We start from the raw sequence: 20,472 nt of genomic DNA, 5'->3' as shown, positions 1-20,472 counted from the left end.
TGATGGACTGATACAGGGTGATGGACTGATACATACAGGGTGATGGACTGATACAGTGTGATGGACTGATACAGGGTGATGGACTGATACATGGACTGATACAGGGTGATGGACTGACACATGGACTGATACAGGGTGATGGACTGATCCAGTGTGATGGACTGCTACATGGACTGAGACAGGGTGATGGACTGGATCAGGTGATGTATCCTGAGACTGAATGATATATCTACATGGATCCTGTGCTGGACTGGAACAATACATGGACTAAGTGCTGAAAACCTCAATGACACAAGCACATCTGGCACACATAACATCACATACAGGATTCATGCCAACTCTGGAGAAAGTATCACACATGATCGATCAAACAAAACATCATGCACAAGATAACAGAGTATGCCATTCCATTTCAGCATGTTCAAGTGAATCAGCGAAGAGCGACAAAAGTGAAAGTCAAGTCGGACATGGTTGACACACTGGCAAAATCTTTCAGAAAATTCATGTTCACACAGGGCTTCAGACAATTGTAGTTGAGTATTTCCTCAAATGTTATAACTTACATAGGGTATTTATAGTAATCTTTAGGTACTCAATATTTTTACTATCTTGGACTTTTGAGTAAATGTGGACCAATGATAACAAAATTTTAACATAATTGTGATCAAAAGTCATTTCAGGTGGTAATGAGTGCATTATTTACTTAAGGAGAATTACTGTCAATCTGAAGTCTGAATTCAAAAGGCATTTAAATGCTGTCAAGAAATAGAGGCCAGAAATCAAAAGCCACTTCAGGTTCCTATAGTGTTCTTATACCATTGAATTTTTAAACGTGTTTCATGCATATTTATTGAATAGCTTATTGGAGCTCTGATCGCAAGGAGAATGAATCAAACCAAATCCCCAAACCAGCACATCCTGACATATAAAGGTCACAACAATTAATAAATGATACCACAACTTTAGAGTGAGTGAGTTTGGTTTTACAGCGATTTTAGCAACATTCCAGCAATATCACAGAGGGGGGACCACCAGAAATGGGTTTTACACATTGTACCCATGTGGGGAATCAAAGCCAGGTCTTGGGCGTGACAAGCGAACGGTTTAACCACTAGGCTACCCCACGGCCCCCAACAACTTATGAATTATCATTACTTATAACCGTTGCAACACTTGGTTTATGAAGGGAACATTTAGAATGCACATTCATCAAAAAGTGTCTGATTTAGGGATAAAATCACTTAATCAAATTTAAAGCCGACAATAACATAGAGATCTGATCATTCAAAGTAATTTTTGTTTGGACAAAAATGTGAAAAAAATCTTAACACCAACTTCGATTTCAGAATTGATGAAAACCTCAAATCAACCATTAAAAAACCCCATTTCATGTCTATTCTGTGCCCTAATAATCTAAGAACATAGTATTATAGACAACTAACGGGTCAAACATCAAAATACTTATGAGGTTAAATCACTCTGTTAGATCACAACAATTACACAGCAGTTTCATACTGGATTTACAATCGCATTCAACTTAGTTATTCTGACAGAACTCACCTCTAATTTGCCGATCGGCTTTACCCTTGTCTTCTTCTACAAAGAGGGCAGTGGCGAGGAAAAAGCCACCTCCCAGAACACAGACGAAGGCAGTGGAGTACAGTGCATACTGTAATGACAGGAACTGTACTGCGGGACTCTTCGGATCTCCATGGAAACTTGTACTGAGAGCATCCGACACCTGTCACAGAAAAGCAAACATATTTTTTAAGAGTACTGTAAGAGTACAGAGAATATATGTTATGACATGTGGTGTGTAGGCCCAGACTGAATGTTCAACTGAGATTTATGGCTTATACTGACTCCGGGGGTTGTACCCATTAATGGGATGATTTTTTAAGGGTGGTTGGGGATCACCCACTTTGTTCTGGGGAGATGCAAACCACTACACCACGGAGTAAGTCATGTATAGTACAGAAATATGTTACATAGAAACATTAAAAAATGCTTAAAAGGAGAGCTAGGTGGATGGGATGATTTTGGGTACCCATTTGTTCTGGGGAGGCAGGGTGGTCAGCACAAACAGGGCTCTGAAACAGAGGGGTCACTTACTTTGTGCATAAATTTTAGGTGGGGTCATTCACATTGTACATGCTTCTCCATAAAAATCATCATCACCCCCTACCCATAAATTATGAATAGTCCCTTAGAAATAAAGTAGGGAAGGTTACTCTAATTACGATAAGGGAAGGTAACTCTATATATTGACCTTGTGGAGAGACATGTTCTGTTTCAGTGTAAGAGGATTGAAGATAGAACGATGAGTTGGGTATAATGTCCCTTTAAACAGTATTCAAGGTAAATCATATCATATCTGCTCAGGCGTTAACCACTTTGGTGAAAACAAATAGCTATAGTATACCATTATAAAAAAGTAGGGAATATTCCATTTTGCAAGCATACCACTAGCCAATGCCAATGCATGAGAAAAGTAATATATATCCATACAGATGAAACATTTCCAAAGGAATGGAATAAATTGTCATATTTTCCCTTAATTTCTTTTCATCATCTGTTTCCTCCTTGGCTTCATCATTTGCATTTTATCAATCTTGTAAATCCAATATCCCCTACTTTTTTGTATGGTATATTAAAGATGTTGACAAACCTAGAAACATAATTGGGGCAAACCATGATTTAAACCCTCAATCAAAACATTTCTCCACATCAAAACTTTATTTTAACATGTGTGGTGACAAGTTTCAATGTTTCACTCAAGGTGAAGTTTTGGCCTGAGTGAACAGATTACAATCTTTGTGAAAATATTGATGTAAATTATGGGCTGAAAAGAAATTTTACCATAAAAAACATGGCTCACCTTTCCCACAAGGTAGGGGCTGCCGGCGTCCCCAAGAGCATGAGATACAAGGATCTGGAAGGCCTCAGCTGTTGATCTTCTTGTTGGTATAACTACATACTGAAAGACGCCAACACAAGACATCAGTTTTGTGATGACTAGGATTTAGGCAATCATGGCTTGCATCACCAGATGATTTACTTCCACAATCAATCAATCCAACATTCAATCCAACAATCCCTCAATCAATCCAACAATCAATCCATCAATCTCAATCAATCCCTCAATCAATCCAACATTCAATCCAACATTCCAACAATTCCTCAATCAATCCCTCAATCAATCCATCAATCCCTCAATCAATCCAACATTCAATCCAACATTCCCTCAATCAATCCAACATTCAATCCAACATTCCCTCAATCAATCCCTCAATCAATCCAACAATTTGTTTTAAACATATTTTATTCATTCAAGAAAAGGATTGGGCACAAGTTATCCAACTTAGAAAAGCCCTTTCCAGATAATTACCAATTTATCTTACAACAAAGTACACTGACAGACAGGCTAGGATATGTACAAGATCTGAGAAAGCAGAGATATAGATATGTACATTCATTCTGGTTGTCAATTGAGAGACCTGCATTGCCATGTAAGATAAGATTAATATTAATCAGTGTTCTATTTTTTGACAATATGTTCTAAAGATTTTAACAATGTATTCAATCAATCCAACATAATCAATCCCCAATCAATCCCTCAATCAATCCAACAATCCTCAATCAATCCAACAATCCCTCAATCAATCAGACAATCCCTCAATCAATCAGACAATCCCTCAATCAATCCTTTCAATCAATCCAATCTTTCAACCAAACAATCTAATCCAACAATCAATCAATCAATCCATCCTTTCTGTGCATGTGTTTGCATCCATCCATTCATCCTTTCTGTGTGAGTGTGAGTGTGTGTGTGTGGTGGGTGCATGCGTCGTGCGTGCGTGTGTGTGTGTGCATGTGTGTAAGAACAGTTACTTCTAACGCATGATCTTCAGGCAGATACTCTGCAATCATGGATGTCTTGAGTCAGTATAGCATGAAGTGCAAAGTCTAGTCACAATTTAATTACTTACCAATAAAATATCTGTGACAATTGCCCAGTTCATACACAGCATCGTCTCCCCAAGGAATATTAGCACCTGAAACATCAGCAATATTTTGTGGTTAAAAAGCATCAAATTGATTACTTCTGCCACAATTAAAGTTCTAAAATCATTAGATTTATTGACAGCGTAAAGTTAATAGTGCCCATTAAACTTCTGAATACATTTTATTCCAATTCTTTCATGTGGGTCAAAAGAATGGTTTGACATTCAAAAAAGCAGATCAATGAGTTTAGAGCGAGATAATCTTACGCAGCTGGGGGACACCAGAATGGGCTTCACACATTGTACCCATGTGGGGAATCGAACCCGGGTCTTCGGCTTGATGAGCAAACGCTTTACCCACTAGGCTACCCAACTGACACTCCATGAGGTGAGGTGAAATTGGGTTTTACGTCATGCTTGAGAATATTTCGCTCATATGACGACGTGCATGCGTGTGTATGTGTTTTGCGGCTGTTTGTACTAGCCCAGACTTTAAGCTGGTTTTATAGTGCTAGCCCACTGAGATACCATGCCGCAGTGAAGCATGAATACCCCACTCAGACACATTATACTGACTCCGAGCTGACCAGTCCTTGATGTACCCATTAATGCTGAGCGCCAGGCAGGGACCAACAAGTACCATATTTTAACGTCTTTTGGTATGACGCGGTCGGGGATCGAACCAGCGACCTTCCGCTCTCCTGACACTCCATGAGGGTAGAATGATCATGTGTAATAACTTCCCATATCTCCACATTTGCACGCCATGTCAGCGATTCTCAATGTCGGTTGGTCACTTGGCATACAATGTCACAGTGTTTCATTGTTTGAACATGACATCATCCAACCAGTTTTGACTACTGGCTGCAATAGTATAGAGAGTTCAACAAACGGGCATCACTATGACTGGTGGAATATTCTGGACAGCTCCAAAAACCAACTGCCACTGTAAGGAGCTTCATTCCCCAGTGTGCCAAGGGAGATAACTGCAGCTGACTACTCACCCATGTTGCTGGTGTTGAGTAATTGGCCAGGACAAGGGCGAAGAAGAGGAACGGCGAAGAGCACAATAGTCCCATTGCACAAATGATGGGATCAGATCGGGGATTTATTTTCTTGTATCTCCTCGCTGTCTCTGCCCCCAGAGCCACACCAATAAACCCAGCAGCTACTGTGATAATTCCAAATATTAGTGACACGCTGAAAGAAGAACAGGAATCAATTAATCTATTTATTATATATATGTTCAAAAGTCCCAATGCATGACATTTTCCTTGTCATTATCATACATATGACATTATTACCCAGAAGGAAGGGAGCAAGTGCATCATAAACTGTATGATCCGTAAAAATTTAGCTACTGATATTATTATTAGAAAATCAAAGAAAAATTCCCCCTCGTTGTTTCAACATTTCAGAATTTTTTGGCACAATAAATATAATATTAGACACATCAGGGGGACACTTTCTTTTGCAAATGTCAATAACCTGTAAGATTGAACAATCATTATGGATAACAACTTCTTTTATTACGTGAGTGCGAAATTTCGATACTGATTCTTATACCGTTGTCAAGCAGGAATGTAACATTAAGAGGAAGAGAAGTTGTTATCCATAAAGTTTGTTCACTATTGTATGTCACAACTTCTAAAATACCACTCAAAGAAAATAATCTGTAAGGTCTACAAGCATAAATGGGTATGGGGTTTATACTAACATGTGACCTAAAACTTGTTGATTTACTAAAAAAAGACAGCGTATTCTATCAAAAATGGAATTTCTGGCGATTTCATTCCTGAAGTGTAGAGTGGTAGAACTTACTGTGACATTTCCACTGTCTGACTTTGAGATTCTATAGCATCCGTCATATACGTGGGGGCCCAGAAGGCCAGAGCTCCCGTCACGAAGGCCACGCAGGTGAAGCCAGCCGTCGAGAACATAAAACTGGTGCTGCAACAAAACATCACAATCACCATCTGCTACATCACAATCACCATCTGCTACATCACAATCACCATCTGCTACATCACAATCACCATCTGCTACATCACAATGCTACATCACAATCACCATCTGCTACATCACAATCACCATCTGCTACATCACAATCACCATCTGCTACATCACAATCACCATCTGCTACATCACAATCACCATCTGCTACATCACAATCTGCTACATCACATCACCATCTGCTCACACCATCACTACATCACCATCTGCTACATCACAATCACCATCTGCTACATCACAATCACCATCTGCTACATCACAATCACCATCTGCTACATCACAATCTGCCATCTGCATCTGCAACATACAATGAATGTCTTAGCTACATCACAATTGCCATCTACCATATTTCCTTACAATGAATGTGTTAGGATGCCTCTTGCAACTATGTACCATATTTCCAGGGCCGGCTACCTCTAATACGCAGCTCAGGGTTTAGTAGCTCACTAACAATTACATTACACCCAGTAAGCTTAGGCTTAAGGGCCTCTAATAAGGGCTGGGTCGAGAAGTCTGTTGAAAAAATAAACGCCCAGGCTCTTATTAGAGGAAATACTATTGCAGTAGTGTGGAGTTTGCAACAGTGTGTAACCTGAAACAATAGTGAACACAGCCCCAACAGTCATCTGGTGAGTGAGTGAGTGAGTGAAGTTTTACGCCGCTTTTAGCAATATTCCAGCAATATCACAGCGGGGGATACCAGAAATGGGCTTTGCACATTGTTCCCATGAGGGGAATCGAACCCGGGTTTTCGGCGTGACAAGTGAACGCTTGAACCACTAGGCTACCCCACAGCCCCAGCAGTCACCTGGAGTTATACAAACTGGAAACAGTTGGAAAAATAATTTTGGACATTACACAGAACTTCAGATGTATGACTTATGACATCAAACAACATTTATCAAATGAGGTGAAACTTCTGTTGATTTATGCATATAAAAAAATAAGAGGATGAAATACTCTCAAAATGATAGTAACATGGTTGATGGAATATCCTATTTACAGCATCCTCAAATGACATGATTAACAAACAGGCAAAGATAATCTTACTTTTTTACTAGAGCTTTTATGTCTTCTAAAAAGCTTGTGTTGACAAGATGTGTTCCCCCCTCTGAGTGTCCTCGTGGGGGTTCCTTGCAGAAAATTAGAATCAACACTACACACACAGCACCCAGACCGGGAGTGACCTGGAACACAAAGGAGTGAGTGAGTGAGTGAGTGTGGTTACACACAATATTTATGCAATATCACACTATCAGAAATGGGCTTCACACACTGTACTAAAGTGGGTAATTGTCTCTAGTCTCCAGAAAGACCAGCCTACATTTTAGCAATAAGTCTACATTCGCAACACAAAGAACACAACACTAGACAGAAAACCTGAGCCAGGTGTAACCTTAAACATAGCACTAGAACGAACACTTCACACAGCGCACCAAGGCCTGGTGCAACCTGACCGCATAAGACAAATCACAGAGGCTTTGTGATACCTAGAACACAACACTAGAATATAACTAAACAAAGCACAGAGGCTTTGTGATACCTAGAACACAACACTAGAATATAACTAAACAAAGCACAGAGGCTTTGTGATACCTAGAACACAACACTAGAATATAACTAAACAAAGCACAGAGGCTTTGTGATACCTAGAACACAACACTAGAATATAACTAAACAAAGCACAGAGGCTTGTGATACCTAGAACACAACACTAGAATATAACTAAACAAAGCACAGAGGCTTTGTGATACCTAGAACACAACACTAGAATATAACTAAACAAAGCACAGAGGCTTTGTGATACCTAGAACACAACACTAGAATATAACTAAACAAAGCACAGAGGCTTTGTGATACCTAGAACACAACACTAGAATATAACTAAACAAAGCACTGGGGCTGAAAGGGAAAACAAAAACCCACAATACTTGAATCAACTAAACACGGGTAATTCAGAGGGTTTGTATCGCCTGGTACAACAAAAGCAGTGTTAGCAAAAGATTGGAGCCACCTGAATATATATAGGATCCACCTGACTTCATATCAATATCTCTGTGTTAGAGGTGGTCTTGTCGGCTGTCGATGTTCTGACTTACACGGTGTTGTACAGCATTTGCAAATTGTTAAAGCGAAGATGAAGAAGATCCAACATACCCGAAGTGACCACTGCCAGTTGTGCAATGCACTCGCGACGTAGGACCCAACAATATAGCCCATGCCGCTGAAAAACAGAGTAGGTACAGGCATTAGATTGAACTTGCACAATTAGCTTAATTTGAGAATAGAATAAATTTTCTTTGCTATTACCATCACAAATAATTTCAAACATTTGCACCAATTATTGTGTTTACATACACATCATTCAGAGATACATACACTGTTACAAGATGGAAGGTTTAATTGAATATTTTTGTTAGGCATGAGTTACCTCATTCTCTTCCCACAGAGGTTACTTGTCATACATTCCTACGAACCTCTGTTCTAATACGGCCCTTTAATGGTGCGAGTGTTCAGGATTTGTGATTGGTTGCAATCAGATTTAGTTGTGAAATCAGCGACGTTGTTTCAAAAGTGCTCATTCGCAAGGCCTCGGTTATTTCCGTATGCTTCGGGAAAACTAGAACCTCTTTCCCTGCGCGATGCGCAAACGTTTCTTATAGACAGAACTCAGTCATGTAAATGGCGGATCAATGGCGTCTCCATCGCCCTCGTTGACAACGGCTATGCTAACCATTAAATGTCTTGTGTGTCACATCAACACAGGTTCCTGGCAGAGGAGGGATATTTGTGACCCAACATTTGCTTGTATTAGTCAAGTTGATGTAACACGTGTTCTGATTGGACAGAAAGAAGGGAGATAATTCGTGTTGCGTTTTTTTGCCGCTAGGGGATTTTACGAGAACCGGAAAATATGACCGTATTAGAACAGAGGTTCGTAAGAAGAAATGACCAGTAACCTCTGTGGGAAGAGAATGGGGTTACCTCCCCTTACCTTCCAACAGGGATGGCAAAGTAGAACACCATCAGCATCTTTGTCCTCATTCCTTTGGAGAACAAGTCAGCGATGATGGTGGGGGCGATTGTGGAGTAGCTAGCTTCACCGATACCCACCAGTGCTCGCAGCAACACAAACGCATAGAATGACTGCAAGTATAAGTAGTGGTATGACAACGGCATTTCAAGTTTCGATTTCAATATTATGTAAATAACACAGAACATCTCAGGATTAAATCCAATGACACATTAGAAAATAAGCACATTTTATCCATGGACAACAGCATTTCAAGTTTCGAATACAATATTATGTAAATAACGCAGAACATCTCGATATTAAATCCAATGACACATTAGAAAATAAGCACATTTTACCCATGATTCCACATAAAAATATAGTGAAATGTTTTTCGTTAAGAAGACATAGTGAAGATAATTAAGCATTAAAATATACTACTCAAAATAACTTCTTTGAGTCGCATGTTTAGAAGTTGGAGAATATTTAAGGACAAAACTTTATCGATGAACAACATCTTTATTCGGATGACGTGACATTTCGATACAGATTCTTGTATGGTATACTTGCTTGACAACGATACAAGAATCTGTATCGAAATGTCGCATCATCCATATAAAGAAGTTGTTCATCCATGAAGTTTTGTCCTTACTCAAAACAGTTAAAAACACATGATTCTTTCATTTCACTGTAACTGATATGTCATTTGACTGGTTTACAGGAGAGTAATTTGGATAGTGATTTGAAAGAATTGGCTGTTCATCAATCTTTAATGTAATTACATTTAATTACATTAAATACTAATCTTTGGCAGTGTGTACAAAATAAATGTTCAACATATCTGCTTGATCATGTTAATTTGCAAATTATAGGTTTAATTAGTAAGATTCTTTTACTACCAAATACGGGAAGAAATTTCAAAGCATAGACAGTAAAGTTTTTTTCAGATTTCAACGTTAGCATTGTCAGATCTTCAACCTGAGTCTATTTCAACAAGGTTTTTCTGTCACTTGTAGAACCAGTGAAAAGAGAATTTAATATGCAGGACTAATTATACAGTACATTTCTCAAGACATAAATAGAGACTTATTCTATTATAATATTTATTTGACATCTTGCTACTGACTAGATCAGGGTTTTAGTCCAGAAAGTTACATGATAAAATGACATCACTCCTTTACATTTACAGTACGATCATCATTGTGCTAAGATCAATTTCTGGACTGAGATCCTAATCCACTAAGTGAACTTTTTCCATGATTTGTTTGATTGTTGTTTTATGCCACACTCAGCAATATTCCAGCTATATGGCGGCGGTCTGTAAATAATCGAGTCAGGACCACACAATCCAGTGATCAACAGTATGAGCATCGATTTACGCAATTGGGATACGATGACGTGTCAACCAAGTCAGCGATCCTGACAACCCGATCCCGTTAGTCGCCTTTTATGACAAGGATGGGTTACTGAAGAGTTAATTCTAACCCGGATCTTTCCCAGGTTCTTGTGCCATGAATATAAGTTTGGGAGTTACGATCTTCTCGTTGCTGTAAACAATGTAACGTCTTCAACTTACATCTTTGCCAATGAAGGATGCAGAGAGGGTGAACACAGACCACATGAAGATGCCAAATGCCATGATGTATTTCCTGGTGTATCTGTCGCCAAGGTAACCGAATATCGGAGAGAAGACCATGTATGTGCAGATAAAGGATGTCTGAATGAGTCCGGCTTCAGAATTACCAATTCCATAGAAACTCTGTAGAGGGAGGAGTACGCCTGCAATGTAGGTAGACAGTAAGTATATAGAAGTTCGGGACAGTGGAATCATGTCCAAGATATTTTTATGGATTAAACTTCTTTATAATTTCCCTCACGACGTTTCGAGACCATTCCAGGTCCCTTCATCAGGTGAACTGACAGTTGGGACTATGATGTTGTCAGTTCACCTGATGAAAGGACCTGGAATGGTCTCAAACGCTATCGTGAGGGAAATTATAAAGAAGTTTAATCCATAAAAATATCTTGACATCAATGTACAACTTCTAAATGCCACTGAAAGACATCAGTGGAATCATGGTTGGCAATTACCGATTCCATAGACATTGTGGATCCAGGGTCCTGCTCCACAAAGCATGATGACTTCAGTAAACTTATGTTAAAGTATGACAATCTCAGTGCTGAAATCAGTTTGATGAACATGAACAACTTTCTGATGCAGTGTAGTAGTCATTCATATTATGATTAATACATTTATAATGGAAGCCCTCTAAACCGACAGCCCTCCAATCCGGCATGCTCTCAATATCGGCAATAGAATTTGGTCCTGGCAGAAGTTAGTTAATTTATGATCATTTACACGCCCTCTAATCTGGCGTCAGTCTATTCCGTATTTCGGCACAACAAAGACCGCCCAATTGACTGTTTGTACAGTAATTAATGCTCTCCAAACCGACATCCGATATCTCTGCTCTCCTGTTGATTGGCTGATTAAGCATTAAGTACATTGATGTTGTCTGATAAAAGGAGTATGGATAAGGATTAGATCTAAGTAGGCCAGGTAAATTGGTGAGTGACACGTGTCACTTGTATTATAAATTAATTGTCGGGTGAATGAAAACAGTAAATTTCACAAAATTAACACACTGACACATGATTGGTTTTTGACTACCTGCATTAAACACATGCCCATTTCTGGCCTTATTTTGAAAGAGAAAGCTATTCAGTTCAAAGCGGCACACGGAAGATCATTCTCAGGATGAAAAGGGAAACGTTCTCTAAACCAGCACGCCCTCTATACCTGCATTTTTCGCCGGTCCCACCAATACCGGGTTTAGAGAGCTTTAACCACTAGACTACCCCACCATACTTAGTTAGTATGATATAACAATCAAAACATGATTCGCATACGAGGAAATTGAACTGTTCAAGTTTTAGGGCGACAACCTGTTTCCCTCATTTTCAAATGGAATGTTCTGGAGGCGTTCCATATATGCAAATTGGGGTCATTTGTCAGGTCGGTGGCTCATCTAATAGTAGTACATCAGTACAGGGTTGAAATACCCCATATATTAGTGTGCCATGGCACGGTAAATATCGAAATGGCACGGATAAAAAATGTTCTCAGTGCCCTTATGGCACGCCTAATTTTTTAGAGACATTACACACCTTTAGTTACTTAATAACCAAACAAAACACTTATGCAAATGACAACCAAGCGAAAACATTTATTGACTTTATCACCCAGGAAATCACTGGAATTATGATGGTTCATGTAAAGAAATCTGGTTGTGTTTTCATTTAGAGTGTTGGGAGTACTGATAGTTCAGTTATTGAAGAGGAAATAGTGTATGTTAGATATACTGAAAAATGTGAACCTCTCACACAATTCTTAGCTATTAAAGGTGTTGGGAAAGCAGAACAAATGAAACATAAGAAAGCCATCTTAAACGGAAGACATATCAGTGATAACGGAAAACTGGTTACATTTGTTGTTTTCTGACAATAAATTTCAAAAGATCATCATCCTTGCTACAGTCATTTATTCTAAAAACATGTGGGCACACTTGATTTCTGAAAAGCACACCTAAAATATTTGCCTGGTGCCCTAAGGCACACTTAGAAAAAAAATATCGATTAACAACAATAGATATTGGTAATTAATGCAGTAAATTAATTAGCAATGATGGCTGGAGTGCTCTGTTGTTTTATCAGTTCATTGTGCACAGTTATAGCTCCTCTATACTCTCTCATTGTCATAATATAGCATATAAGTTGTCATCCATACAGTATCCTACCTTTCTTGTAATATCAAATTAATTGACAACTGCAAGATAGATTTCTATGATTCAGGGATGGTCAGACAGACAAAAGAACTCTGTAAGCCATCTCCAGCAGTTGTGGCAGGATGACACAGAATCCTCTCTCTCTCTCTCTCTCTCTCTCTCACGCTGGAGGTACCCGTTCACAGCTGGGTGGACTGGGACACATAGTCACAGTACTTTGTCCAAGTTTACTGCACGTTGCTGTACCCGCAACTAGGTGTTTGCACGTATTCATGTGGCCACCATCTGGTCATATACCAACGGATTCGTGGGTTCTTTTAAGTGCACAGGGTTGTGTACTGTACACTAGGGGTTGTGACAACACTGAAAGAGTCTGCACACAAAGTTGACTCCAAGGTTTTACACCCGGTCACAGGTGGGCTCGATCCCGTCACCTCAAGCTCACTGGATCACTAGCCTGGCGCTTTAGCCAGTTCGCTCACCACGCCCCCAAATCATCAACTCAGGGCCCTTGCCCCCTCTACAAACAGCCCAAACAGCCAATGGTATTATTATCATTATTATTATCAAAATTTCCTCTGTGATATTATTGTGTACACCTTCACTTTATCCTGGTAATTAAGCGGAAACATGTACAGCTGACTGCTTTATCTAACTAGGTTCACAAGGTAAACATACACTATAATCCTAATTCCGGCACATAAACAGGAAATAATGTTGAACTTGTGATTCATCATGCCTCATCATGCTTAATTACAAATTTCACATTTTCCTTATAAAAGTTTGTTTTCTGTTGTTTGCTTAGCGAAAATGATTCTGTTTAATATTGCTACTTACAGACAAATAGTTTAAGGAAATCTCAAGCTGACAGTAGTGGTGGTCCATTAATTGAAATAATCGAAGATTGGTCGTAGTGACTAAACGACCAAGCAATCGATCATAATTTCTCATAATCGAACACAAACAATTCTGGAACAATTGTTTTCATTAACAATATTTTTCACATGGTTGGTTTTGTCTGTTACATTTCGTAAGCACTACAAGCTCGCTTCAAGTCATGATTGAATTTATCTTAAAGACTCCAGGGGATTTATGTTCCTAACATACTAGTCATCCTTTAAAGATGTGAAATTTGCAAAAAAACAACAAAAGAACTGCATTTTTCCATTATTTTTATGTGCATTAACAAATTTCAATAATGATGCTAACCAATTATTTTCGATTATTGATCGGTAGTAATGAACCAATCATCAATTAAGAGATTTTAACCAATTCCCATCACTAGCTGACAGATTTAATTTCGGGCTGATAGTAATTTCAGCAGGCCTTTCAGCATGCATTATAACCTGTGAAGATCCAGACTAGAATTGGTTTTCAGTAACCCATGCTGGTCGTAAGAGGCAACGAACAGGATCGGGTGGTCACGCTCGCTGACTTGGTTGACACATGTCATCGTATTCCAATTGCGTAGATAGATGTCCATGCTGTTTATCCCTGGATTGTCTGGTCCAGACTCGCTTACTTACAGACTGCTGCCATAAAGCTGGAAATATTGTTGAGTGTGGAGTTAAACGTAACTCACTCACTTCAGCATGCAGCGCATACAGCACTTTATCCAGCCTCATGTCAGAATGTCGAGTTTTGATTGGTTCACATGACTCTGATAAAATACCATGTACACCCGTCACGATCCGCGAGCAGGGAGTACAAAAGTCATATTATCCCGCCACGCCTCGGTGACCACGTGAAGTGAGAAAAGCGTGCATCGCCAAACCTTTAGTAACGTGCACTGCATTGATGTCAATCGATCAGTTGGTGTCAACATGGCAGCAAGGAAACGTGTTGCCACAACAACTGAGAATGAAATTGATTCGATGCGTATTTGTTTTCTTTTGATTTAGTAAAAACATTCGGCTAGGTAAATGAGTTATCACATCATGTCGAGGGAAATAAGGTACTCAATACAACCTTACTCGGGACTGATAAAACCCCGTATTTCCCTCGACACGATGTGATAACTTATAGTACAGGGTGATTTTACAAATACAGTCAGCTATGTATTTATATTCCATATCTTATCATGAACTGAACGCATATCTAACCGATTTTTGATATTGATAATTTGTCACATCCATAAGGCAAATAGATTGTTCAACTGAATGTCAAACTACATAATCTTTGGTGTGCATTGCTTGCATGAGCAAAATTGGTAGCAAATATGGACACATGGTTGAATTCATAAATATTATCAAATATTATTAACATTCATATAAATTTCTAGATGATAAAGTATTTAGGACATTCTTGGCCATACATATGTCCAATCAGACTTGGAAAAGATTTTATGTTGATAATGGTTCTTCAGATGTTGCGACCGCCTCCGTGGTGTAGTGGTTAGAGCGGCCACCTGGAGAGCGGAAGGTCGCGGGTTCGATCCCCGACCGCGTCATACCAAAAGACGTTAAAATATGGTACTTGTTGGTCCCTGTCTGGCGCTCGGCATTAATGGGTACAACAAGGTCTGGTTGGCTCGGAGTCAGTATAATGTGTCTGAGTGGGGTATTCATGCTTCACTGCGGCATGGTTTCTCAGTGGGCTAGCACTATAAATCCAGCTTCAGTCTGGGCTAGTACAAACACATACACACGCATGCACGTCGTCATATGAGAGAAATATTCTCAAGCACGACGTTTAACCCAATTGCACCTCACCTCACCTTCAGATGTTGCATTGTTTAAGGGCTCAGCGGCCATGTCACAAAACATCAGAAACTAAATATTATCAGGCATCAACTGTTTACCTGCTCAAATAAGACACTTAGACTAAGTTAGAGTGAGTATTGTTTTGTGCCACTTTTAGCAATATTCCAACAATATCACTGCGCGGTCCAACAGAAATGGGCTTCACACATTGTACCCATGTAGGGAATCAAACCGTGGCCTTCAGCGTGACTAGCTAACACTTAACCATTTGGCTACCCAAAACACCTGATAAACACTTGAATTTCCTTAAATACCAAATATGTACACAACTGATTTCAACTTCATATGGTGCCACCAATATAATAGTTATGTGGTTCATTAAAACTGAGCATTGACCTGTATCTCCACATCAATCTCTATTACCATTAAAATAAAATATGACTGTTACCATGGTTACTACTGACAATACCACAATCATCAATTACACTTGTTATCATTTCTCAAATAATTTAATATTTTTCAAAAATGTATGGTTATAATAAAAGAATAATGTGCAAGAAAATGTCGATGTTTATTAACATTCCGCAACTTGCACCTCAGCATTAGTTCACCTCAAGATCATGCTTTGGTTTGTTTGATCAACGTTTATGAGCAAAAGCTGTTCTCAGTAGTGTTGGGAATTGGTTAAAATCTCATAATTGATGATTGGTTCATTACTACCGATCAATCATCGAAAAAAATTGGTTAGCGTCATTTATGAAATTTGTTAATGCACATACAAATATGGAAAAAAACATATAGTTCTTTTGGGGTTTTTTTTGGCAAAATTTCATATCTTTAAAGGATGACTAGTATGTTAGGAACATAAATTTCTTGGAATCTTTATTATGAATTCAATCATGACTTGAAACGAGCTTGTAGTGCTTACGAAATATAACAGACAAAACCAACCAAGTGTTACAGAATTGTTTGTGTTCGATTATGAGAAATTATGATCGATTGCTTGGTCGTTTAGTCACTACGACCAATCTTTGATTATTTCAATTAATCGGACCACCACTAGTTCCCAGCAATAAAATGATAACATGTAACACATCAATTTTGGACAAGTTGAGGCTATGAGCATGCCATCAGGAATAAAGACACCTAAATCAACAAAGTCGATAAAGCCTGACGATCAGATCCATAGTCATCGCGAACAACAAGCACAGGTTGGTTGCTGGGCAAGCAAGAGGCAATATGGTTTGAAACTTCAAAGATCACTTTTAGTTTTACCCTCCTCCAAAAGATGACATAGACCAGCATCTAGTCTTTAAAATGAACTCATTCGGAAATTTACATTTATTGAATTACCTAACCCTAATACTGTTAACTACTGTTATAGATCAAAGAGATTTAGCTTGTTACATGTTACATCTTACACATTTTAACAATTTAATATACAGCTAGTGTTAGGTTAAACAACCCATTAGTCTGTGTGTTATACATACTTTTCAGGTTCTGTTTGACATACATGATGACATCAGTGTTTCCGCTGGCATTTATTACAGCTGGACATCATGACCGGCAAGCATTTCAAATACCGGTCATTTGTAAATTTTACCGGTCAAGTGATCACGCTTTTCATTGAGCGCGAGACCTTGCACCCTAACAACCAATCAGAAATGTAGAGGGTATCGCAATGCATCAATGCTGCTATTTTTAACCTGGGGTTTTCCAAAACTGCTATTTTTTATTTGACCACACCTCGACGTCGATAAGCAAAGCCTCAGAAATTCTGTTTCAGGCTAGTCCTAAGCCTTATGGAACCCTTAATTCACTAGTCTTAGAGTTAGTTCAGGTGCTTGCTCTGCTAATTCATTCTATATGACTTCGCAACAGTGCAGTTTATCATGCACAACTTACTGTAGCACTAACTGGCTCAGAGTTTCAAATATGGCGCTCGTTCCTCCGAACTTGCGGGCCTCTTATGTCCCAAGAGTTAGCTGTGTATGGGCCAGGGTACATTTGTGCTTTTTAACATTTCTGTATACAGAAACATACCTGGGGTCCATATCTGTAGTACCCATTTCAGGCAACACATGCTGATGGAACACCTCTTAAAGATCCTTAGGATTAGGTACCCTTAACAATCCTGTGGGTCAGTTGTGAGATTGGGTATCTCTTCTAACAAAGAAATCCAATGCAGCTTGGATGAGCCTCTGCACATTTTTTCAAGTTGTGTAGTTTTCTTGAGAAAATGGCAACTGCCCATGCGCATAAACGTGAACAATCTGATGCGCTAACTTCGTTTACAAGCACTAAATGTCTGTGATAGCATCTGTGGTCCAGAGGTAGAATTTTTGCTAATATAATCTACACATTAGCCTAACGAAATGTGAGTTAGCTTCAAGCGGGCAATTGCAATGTGTGTTCGATTCTGCAAGCAGTGTAAACTGAAATATGGAAATGAGTGACCTGTGTAAAGTGCACGCCTAACTGCCCAGAAAACTAGAGTGTTGTCACCATCTGTAAGATTGACTCAAATGATGACCTGAAAAACCTATTGAGCAAATGACACACCTATAACCACGCCCCTCTGTTTCTCAAGGCTCAGTATCGATATTATGCAATTACAATTCGCTCTTTCTTCAACCATTTTTACCTGAAACAGTGTATCTGTCCATGTAGTTGAGCAGGTTGATGACGAGCAGCGTTGCTACAGTGATATAGGCCGTCACCCTGCTGATTCCATTGACTGCAGGCTGAACAGCCTGTGTTTCAGGAACATTGGCAACAGCGTGTCCATTTTCCTCATTCTCAACTATCGGTGCTGTGTCCGACTCTGTAATTGCAACAGGCATGTCGTCCATCAATACAGTGTCGTCAAAAGGCGGAACAAAGTTATTCATTTGTGTCTTCCAATATTAAGTCATAGTCCTTCAAAAATACTACGCTGTTCGTATTTCTGTGATTACAACCGAGTCATGAGGCAGTGAGGCTCAAACAGGAAGTAAACGAAAGCTTAAGATAAGATATTCCACACAACTATTTCTTGTGCAGCGACATAACGTCTTCTGATAAGCAATGAGCGATGTTTTTACTTTTAATTGTTGAAAAAAATTATTATAATATGTAGAGTGCGCCACACTGCATGAGTTTCATTATCAGAATTTCAACCATTCTCTTATCACATCAAAATCTCATATTTCATAACACTGACATTTTATCTCATTGCTTGTTCGTTGTTTTAAGACACAATCCGAATAACTTAGCTATGTATTTGGAATACATATTTTTTGTCAAGCAGAGACGCTACAGTGACCGCTTACATGACTTTATATCCCACGCGAAACTGATAAACATAAACAAGTAAATAAATAATCCAAATGGAGAACACAAAATGCTTCATTTGAGTTGAGGCAGTCTAGACTTGCCAAATTATTCTTGATTGGGAGGTGACAATAATGCACAAAATAATGAGGACCCATATCTCAAAGCCCGACCAACCAATCCACTTTATAGTCATCTCCTCACAGTATATAGGGGTGGGGTGGGTGTGTGTGGGGGTGGGGGTATTTTTACGCCACACTCAGCAATATTCCAGCTATGTGGCGGCAGTCTGTAAATAATCGACTCTGTACCAGACAATCCAGTGATCAACAACATAAGCATCATTGGGATACGATGACATGTGTCAACCAAGTCAGCAAGCTTGACCACCCGATCCCCTTAGTCGCTTCTAAGCATGGGTTACTATCAACTTACTGAAGATCAATTCTAACCCGTATCTTCACGGGGTCCACAGTATATAGATATCATTTGAACATGAAGTCAAATGACGATCGATTTTATTAGAAATATTTCGAGATTGAACATGTCTATCCACAACAAAAGTTTTCTATCGATTGAGAAACAGATGGTTCTATGTCCACGTTTTGTGAAATTGATGTTTTTTAATATTTGTTAATTATAGAGGTCTGTGCGTGATATATATATTTTCAAGTACATATCTTTACTCTAAAGGTCTTTTTTTCAATTTTTATTATGGTTCTATATCCAAAAACTGGATAACTAAAAAATAGGCGACAACTCAAACCTTGTAAAGTGGACATAAAATCATCTGTTTCTCAGGCGACGAAATATTACTGTTTCCTGCGGAAATGAAACCACAGTTTTGAACTTTGAGGGGAGGAGGGTTGCGTGCATTCTAAATTCGGTTTCGGTCACGCGGTACTTTTGTGTATGTATGAACGTGTTGGTGAAGTCTATCTCTACGAGGCTTGGGACGAAAGTTATTTGACTTATGTAGACAATATATACTCATGCCAATAATGGTTGTCACCCCCTTCAATTTGTTTTATTGGAGAGGGGTGCGGGTGTGGGGTTGTTGTGGGGGGGGGGTAACAACCATTATTGGCATGAGTATAGATGATGAGAAGTCGGTTAAAGCTAGCACTTATGTCCATTCCAGCAATCACAAAAAGACATTTAAACAAAACCCCGTCTTACCTGCAACGCTGTTGTACATTGTGAAGTTCACGTGATAACCACACAAGCACTGGTTGATGGTTTCCCACTAGTAATATCCATGATCAATATTCATAATTCACAAATGGTGCTGTTTACCATAAAGTTTAAAACTACGCATCACGGTATTTCAGATTTTACAGAGACACGTTGATTGTCCGCTAATCATGCAGAATCTACACACGACACTGGAGCGATAAGGCCCGGGCTGATATGTAGAATGACGGAAATAAGTCGACGTTATATTTGGGTCATACTGAGTTCAGTCACTATCACCTGACACACGCTACACTGGCAACACAGTCATGTTGATATGCCTCTCAAATAAAAAATGATACGCACAAGTGGTTGTAATATGTAATCTTATTACGGAATGTAAGGGACACGTGAAGCGTGTGAATTGGTATAAAATTAATAACGTCATTGTTAGTGTCATCAAAATGTTT

The 20,472-nt window shown here is 39.1% G+C and overlaps 1 protein-coding gene across 4 annotated transcripts in view; it reads right to left on the bottom strand.

Annotated features, from left to right (window-relative positions):
- The window catches only part of LOC124260826 (protein spinster homolog 1-like), a 28,944-nt gene extending 8,673 nt beyond the window's left edge, over nt 1-20,271 (bottom strand). For 3 of the 4 annotated variants that reach the window (XM_046695146.1, XM_046695148.1, XM_046695149.1), the window contains exons 1-10: nt 18,162-18,508; nt 10,607-10,809; nt 9,013-9,164; nt 8,175-8,241; nt 7,068-7,204; nt 5,826-5,954; nt 5,009-5,204; nt 3,990-4,055; nt 2,879-2,977; nt 1,561-1,741 (exon numbers count right to left, since the gene is read on the bottom strand). In XM_046695146.1, coding sequence (XP_046551102.1) covers nt 1,561-1,741; nt 2,879-2,977; nt 3,990-4,055; nt 5,009-5,204; nt 5,826-5,954; nt 7,068-7,204; nt 8,175-8,241; nt 9,013-9,164; nt 10,607-10,809; nt 18,162-18,408 — 1,477 coding nt within the window. In that variant the 5' untranslated portion in view covers nt 18,409-18,508. Of the gene's footprint in view, nt 1-1,560; nt 1,742-2,878; nt 2,978-3,989; nt 4,056-5,008; nt 5,205-5,825; nt 5,955-7,067; nt 7,205-8,174; nt 8,242-9,012; nt 9,165-10,606; nt 10,810-18,161; nt 18,509-20,008 lie in introns of those variants that run through there. The other variant, XM_046695147.1, reaches the window with a different exon arrangement.
- Between the last annotated feature and the right edge of the window lie 201 nt (nt 20,272-20,472).

This window comes from Haliotis rubra, unplaced genomic scaffold (assembly GCF_003918875.1).
Source record: "Haliotis rubra isolate DU_JTF1 unplaced genomic scaffold, ASM391887v1 Scf779, whole genome shotgun sequence".
In the NCBI taxonomy this organism is placed as follows: Eukaryota; Metazoa; Mollusca; class Gastropoda; order Lepetellida; family Haliotidae; genus Haliotis; species Haliotis rubra.
Note: the sequence above shows the minus strand (reverse complement) of the source record. Positions and strands in the feature narration are given on the sequence as shown.